Raw genomic sequence first — 7380 nt, forward strand, 5'->3', positions numbered from 1 at the left:
CAATGCCAATTGAATGCTACAGGTTGCTAAAACCAGGAGCTATGAAGAGGGAAGGATGTATATGTGGGTGATGAAGGAATGGAAGAGGGATTTATGGTTATACATACATACATACATACATACATACATACACACATACATACATACATACATACATACATACATGTGTGTGTGTGTGTATTAAAAAATAAATGAAAATATTGTAAAGAAAGAGAGGGAGAGAGAAGGAGAAACAATTTTCAAATTAGGGGTCTTTCCAAGCACTCCATAGTGTCTCTTGCCAGCATTTGCCTGCACCTGGCTGTGGCAGAGTAGGCAAATACAGGTTATACAAATTGGGACAGGAGTCATTGAACTGGGAGTGATTTCCATGTCTGGGGAGACTAATTATTATCATTCACATCCTAGGTACTGGAGTTTTGCTGCTAGGTGGGCTTATGCATGAATGCTGGATGAGAGTTTCAGTGTTTTTGATCCCAATAGTGGTTTGGCTGTAGATTCTGTTTTCCCCTGTAGCAAGTGTCTCAGCGCTCTGGAGCCTGTCTGAACAGATCCTCCCTCAACAAGATGCCCTCCACACCCACATTGATCTTCATTATCATCTTTTACCTGGTGTCATTGGCCTCTATGTTGCAGAATGGCTTCATGATGATTGTGCTGGGCAGAGAGTGGATGAGGAACCGGACACTACCGGCAGCTGACATGATTGTGGCCTCTCTTGCTTCCTCCCGGTTCTGCTTGCATGGGATCGCCATCCTGGCCAACCTCTTGGCCTCCTTTGATTTTTGTTACCAAGCGAACCTTATTGGCATCCTCTGGGATTTCACTAACACTCTCATTTTTTGGCTTACTGCCTGGCTTGCCATCTTCTACTGTGTGAAGATCTCCTCTTTCTCCCACCCTGTCCTCTTTTGGCTCAAGTGGAGGATTTCCCAGTTAGTTCCCAGGCTGCTGGTTGTATCTCTCATCATAGGTGGCCTGTCAGCTGTCATTTCAGCCACCGGGAACTTCATGGCCAATCAGATGACCATCTCCCAGGGTTTCCATGGAAACTGCACTTTTGGTCACATGTCACTGGACTTCTATCGGTACTATTACCTGTATCACTCAGTGCTCATGTGGTTCACTCCTTTCTTCCTGTTTCTAGTGTCCGTTATCGTGCTCATGTTCTCACTGTACCAGCATGTGGAGAAGATGAGGGGCCACAGGCCTGGGCCTTGGGATCTCCATACTCAGGCACATACCATGGCTCTGAAATCCCTTACCTTCTTCTTCATCTTTTATATCTTTTTTTTCTTGGCCCTGGTAATTTCTAGTACAAAAAGGAAAAGCATGCAGAGTTACTATTGGGCCAGAGAGGCTATCATCTACACAGGCATCTTTTTGAACTCCATCATCCTGCTGTTTAGCAACCCCAAACTGAGAAAGGCCCTGAAGATGAGGTTTTAGGATATGTATGCTGCCTGATTGTGAGCTTCGAAGGCCTTGGACCAAAGGTGTCTCTGCTTGCAAGTGATCAATATCAGTGCTGCCACAGATCAGCTCATTTCCTTACTTCTCTTTAATCTCTTGCATGTACCACATGTTCTTCTTCTAACTTTCTGTGTTCCTGTTGTCCCCTTCATTTATGTTAGTTCCTGGTCTGAGTTCCAAATCACCAAGACATTTCCTTAGCCAAAGGCCTTTGTTCCTAGGAGGCTCCAGTGACTCTCTATGAAGGCAACCCAAATCATATTCTTCAAGGCTCATTTGTGTCTGTACTCCACTTATGAAGACACGTGACCATTATCAGTTGTTTTCGGGGCAAGGATTCCTGCAGACCTTGTGACCCCAGCTGTCCCCCTCAGCTAAGTCCTGACTCTTTTCAGTAGCTTTCTTCTACCTTTCTCTTTTTTCCTCCCTTTTCTTTCTTTCTTTCTCTCTTTCTTTCTTTCTTTCTTTCTTTCTTTCTTTCTTTCTTTCTTTCTTTCTTTCTTTCTTTCTTTCTCTTTCTTTCTTTCTTCCTCCCTCCCTCCCTCCCTTCCTTCCTTCTTTCTTTCTTTCTTTCTTTCTTTCTTTCTTTCTTTCTTTCTTTCTTTCTTTCTTTCTTTCTTTCTTTCTTTCTTTCCCTCCCTCCCTCCCTCCCTCCCTCCCTCCCTTCTTTCTTTCTTTCTTTCTTTCTTTCTTTCTTTCTTTCTTTCTTTCTTTCTTTCTTTCCCCATCTTCACCACCCTTATAATGTATACCCTGACTAAAGCTGATTCTACCACAAGGCCCACTTCAGACTGATCTAGGAGACTGAGGGCAGGAAGAGCTTGTGCTATTGTAGGTCCCCTCCACAACTTCATGTCCGATGGAGTTGCATTACATGATGTGAAAAGATTTTTAGGTTTTGGTCAATGAAGACAGATGGAAAGCAAAGGAAATTCTTAGATCTTGTTTTGTTTTGTGCTTGTGCTGGCCATCCAGCCCAGGGTATTTCCGTTGCTAGATGAGGACTTTAAGATGGAACTGTATCTCGGGTATTTGAAGTGACTTCCTCTGAAGCTCAAGCTGGTCAGAATCTTCCTGCCTCAGCCTTCTGAGCACACTGATTATAAGCAAGAGCTAAAGTACACGGCAACTGTTAACTTTGACAATCCCAGTCCTCCTGTTTGTGCTTGCTTAGGGGTATTTCCTGGCTGCTGCTGCCCAGGTTTGCCTTCTTCAGACTGGAACTTGTGAAAAGTGACATACTGGGAGTGCAAAGAAAAATGTGGCAATTTTAATGTCCATTACTTTTTATCTTAAATTACCATCTATTTTTGTGTGTGTTTTACTATGTACATAACACAATGAAGCAGGGAATGAATATATTTAATAAATATGCACATGGCTGTCTGTGTCTTCATTGGTTTAGGCTCTGTATCAGAATATCATAGACTATGTGACTATTTCTCAAGGATAGAATGTGTGGGGCCAGCATGGTTGGGCTCTGGTGATTGCCTTCTTTCTGGTTGCAAGCATTTATCTGTACACAAATAATAGCAGCAATATCTGGCCATACTTACTTTAAGTGCATTTCTTTTAAAATTACTGTGTGTGAGTGTGTGTGTGTGTGTGTGTGTGTGTGTGTGTGTGTGTGTGCGCGAGCGCGAGCACTCTCGCGTGTGCACATGCACACGTGTGGGTGCTAGGAACCAAACTCAGGTTCCCTGAAAGAATAGCAAGCACTAAGCTCTCTTCAACCGCAAATCCATCTTTCTGGTATAGATAATTGTGTTTTTACTGCCCTTGCTATTGCCTTACTCTTATAATACATAACACTACACTTTATTTGTCCTAATATTGCTGAACTACGTGTGTTGGGAGAGGTGCCACATGACACAGCAGGATTTCAGAAGACAGCTTTTAGAAAGATTTTCTCTTCCACCATATGGGTCTTGGAGATGGGACTCAGGTCATTAGGCTTGCCAGCAAGTACCTTTCTTTACTAAATTGTGTCACTAACCCCTCTGGAGCTGTTTAAGCATTCTTGGGATGAACAGGGCAATACTTATCATTTAAAAAACAGCAAGCAGGACACTGTTTTCTCTTTTAATCTGTTCAGTGTAGAGTTGATCATTTCTAGCCAGAACAGCTATCCTAGATTCTTATCAAACTATTTTTATATTTACATTTATAAAAACTATGAAAAAAATGAAATTATCAGTTTTGTATCAACCTGAAAGCTAAATTTAAATAGGAGAATGCAAAGTGCCACAAATCCAAGGAGTGATGAAAATCACCAGAGATTTTGAGGCAGAAGAGATGACACATACTGCTCTTGTGGAGGACCCAGGTTCGGTTCCTAGCACTCACACAGTAGCTCACAACCATCTGAAACTCTACTTCCAAGGGATCTGATGCTCTCTTCTGATCTCTCCGGGCAGCAGACATGCACATGGCACATATATGCACATTTATGCAAAACACTCCTATATGTGAAATAAAGTAAATATTAAAAACACACCATAAAACAATTATGTATTTAAATAAAGATGATTACTCATCTTTTTAAATGAATTTAATTTACACATAATATACGCACAGTAAATGTTTGTGGTTTATGATTTCTGTGTGAAAGCACTTTGACAGCAACTAATTCCCTGTTCTAGCCCAGTGATTTTCATAGCATTATTATCTAAAAGGAAAGGCTTTTAAATAGTTGTTAAATCAATTGAGGTTAATTTACATCCTTAATCTTATGAGGCATCGATGGTCTAGGAGGTAGGAGGAAGAGATAGAAGTTTTCCATACTGTAAGGTTTGTGACTGCCCAAATTCCAGAGTTCAAAGACCCAGTTTGCTTCATTTCTCTAGGTTTGAATAGAAAATGGTCGAAACCTAGCCAAAGAAACTAGGACACAAAGAAGGAACTTGAAGCTTATCTGATAGCACCCCGCCCCCCACACCCAGGCTGGTGGTCAGCCCTAAGGTTACAGATCATCAGTCATGCTTGGATTTTTCCATGATTGTTGGGAGATAAACTAAGACCCTCATACTTATGTGGCAAGCACTTACTGAGCCATTTTTCGAATCATAGTAATTGCTTTCAAAATTTTAATAATTTCCGTGTGTGTGTGTGTGTGTTTGTGTGTGTGTGTGTGTATGCGTGCTCTCAAACTCATGTTCATGTAGAAGCCCAAGGGCAACTGTGGAGTTGGTTCTTTTGTTCTACCTTTGTGTGGTTTCCAGGGAAGGAACTCAGGTCTTCAGGCTTGTTGGCAGGTACTTTGAGCCACTGTGCCATTTAACGAGCCCCATGACTTTAAAGAAAGAGCGATCTAGCTGGGATCCGTAGTTGCTAAGGTTGAAGCAGATAGAAGTGTAAATTATGTTGCTAACTATGGTGAGAGAGGTTGGTCTTGGCACTAGCGCAGCTCTTGCTTTGCTGCTGTGACATAGGTGTGATTTAGATATGGGTCTTAATCTGTAACTTGAGATAAAAGAAAACTTGTTTCTTTTATCTATTCAATTCATCTGATTTCTTCATGCAGCCAAATTCAGACTTCAAGGAAAGTCTATGCATTAGAACAAATCCTTTTCATATTATAGAGGTGGGCATAAAGAAACAGAGGAGCTCCCTGGCATGCTCAAATTCTTACAGCAAGGAGTGTGGATTGGGTTAAAGCCTGACTCTTGGCCAGGGCTCTCACTGCCTATCCCATTGGTTTCTAGCTATCTTGGTGAGATGCCATTTCGAAACTCACTGCTTACCAAATATCGTATATATTTTTGTTAGAAATTCCCTGCTTCATTCTATGTAATTGCCTCTTCTGCTCTATTCTGTTATGCCGAATCCTAAACTGACTAAACATTGAGCTAAACTTTCCCAGGAGGGGTTTGGGTCTGATTCTGTCTCTGTCAAAGGAATGTTCTTATTGTACCTCTTTCGTAGAGTTGCTGTAAGAACTAAATATTTTGAGGATATCTAGAACAATGTCTAGAACCTAACAATTACCTCTTACCCCCATCATTGACATGAGCTCCGATATTCAGTAGGGTGCATGCCCTGTGGATTTTATTACCAAGCAGCCCCAGGTGTGTGGTCTTAAGTATCAGTTTAGAGAAGCATAATTGCCTATGTAAGAGACACCATATGCAAGGGCCTGATACATTATTCACATGGATGTTGACAATGGGTAGGGGATAGGAAAGAGAGCAGGCAAATTCACAGGCATGCAGGGGGAGACTTTGGAAACTTAGCCTTGGCAATATTTGCATCTGTTCTGAAGAGAAGAAACCTTTTTATCCTTCTCAGAGAGCCTGCATCCTCAACTCTGGCTTTACTTCTCTACTTAGAGCTTGTGGAGAGACAAACACATTCGAGAGACTTCTTAGAGCAACAAACTACCCTTCATGGGACCCATCATGTCCACAGGAGAAATGAGCACAGGCCATACAGTTCTTGGATGTCAGACTACTGATAAGACAGTCGTCACCTTATTTATCATTTTAGTCCTTTTGTGCCTGGTGGCAGTGGTAGGCAATGGATTTATCATTATAGCACTGGGCATGAAATGGTTGCTCCGGAGAACACTGTCAGCTCATAATAAGTTACTGATCAGTCTAGCAGCCTCTCGATTCTGTCTCCAATGTGTGGTGATAGGTAAGAATATTTATGTTTTCCTGAATCCAACAAGCTTCCCATACAACCCTGTAATACAGCTCCTAAATTTAATGTGGGACTTCTTGACTGCTGCAACCATCTGGCTCTGTTCTTTGCTAGGTTTCTTCTATTGTGTGAAAATTGCAACCTTAACCCATCCTGTCTTTGTCTGGCTAAAGTACAGGTTGCCTGGGTGGGTACCATGGATGCTGCTCAGTGCTGTGGGGATGTCGAGCTTAACTAGTATCCTATGTTTCATAGGCAATTATATGATATATCAGAACCATGCAAAGAGTGGCCATCAACCTTGGAATGTCACTGGGAATAGCTTAAGACACTCACTTGAGAAATTCTACTTCTTTTCTATAAAGATAATCATGTGGACAATTCCCACTGTTGTCTTCAGCATCTTCATGAGTTTGCTCCTCGTATCTTTGGTAAGACACATGAAGAAGACTTTCTTGGCCCTTTCAGAACTTCGGGATGTCTGGGCACAGGCCCATTTCAAGGCTCTTCTTCCTCTGCTCTCCTTCATCGTCCTTTTCATCTCCTGTTTTCTGACGCTGGTACTCAGTTCTGCCAGCAACACACCATATCAGGAATTCAGGTACTGGATGTGGCAGGTGGTGATTCATCTGTGCACAGTGATACATCCCATTGTTATACTCTTCAGCAACCCTGTTTTGAGAGTGGTGATAAAGAGGGGCTGCTGCTGAAGCTATGGGGCAGCCTGAATGGCAGTGGAACAGAAGGCATGAGAGCAAAATACACAATTTCTTTCTTTTTTTCTTTTGTTGTTACATTTGATATCTATTCCCACTTTATTACATGATATATGAATAATGTTAGTGCATAGGATTCAAGGTGGGCTCCAAGATTCTGAAAATGTGCTGAGTGAGACTGGAGAAGATGCTTGGAACTTCCTTTTGCCTCTGGATGCATCCTGTAGACCACCCTTTCCTTTTTATTACTTCTCAGAACTTTAGCCATTTGCCACGGAGGTTTATTTCTGTCTTCAGAGACAAAGATAAGACATTCCCTGATTTGAATTCAATAGACAGACCTCGGTGTAGTTTGTACTTGGGTACAGCAGTATGTGCCATCCTGAATGCTTATATTCTCAAATGACTTTCTGAGACCCATCTGAAAGTCCAGGCACTTGGATCTGTTTATTGTTGAAATTCTCTACAACAGCCTGGTTTGTGAGTCTTTTCTGTAAATGTCAAGGTTGTGGGTCATATTTACCTTCCTTTTTGTTGATACAGAAATGTA

General features: G+C 41.8%; 2 protein-coding genes across 2 annotated transcripts; both read left to right on the plus strand.

Moving 5' to 3' along the window:
* The first annotated feature begins 567 nt into the window (after positions 1-567).
* Positions 568-1449, plus strand: Tas2r143 (taste receptor, type 2, member 143). Its single transcript, NM_001001452.1, has one exon. The coding sequence runs from the start codon at positions 568-570 to the stop codon at positions 1447-1449; it is 882 nt and encodes a 293-aa protein (NP_001001452.1).
* A 4409-nt stretch (positions 1450-5858) lies between these two features.
* On the plus strand, positions 5859-6824 carry Tas2r135 (taste receptor, type 2, member 135). The gene has a single exon (NM_199159.1). It carries the CDS (start codon positions 5859-5861, stop codon positions 6822-6824), a length of 966 nt encoding a protein of 321 aa, NP_954610.1.
* The last annotated feature ends 556 nt before the right edge of the window (positions 6825-7380 follow it).

The sequence above is a fragment of the Mus musculus genome, chromosome 6 (assembly GCF_000001635.26).
Source record: "Mus musculus strain C57BL/6J chromosome 6, GRCm38.p6 C57BL/6J".
Taxonomy (NCBI): Eukaryota; Metazoa; Chordata; class Mammalia; order Rodentia; family Muridae; genus Mus; species Mus musculus.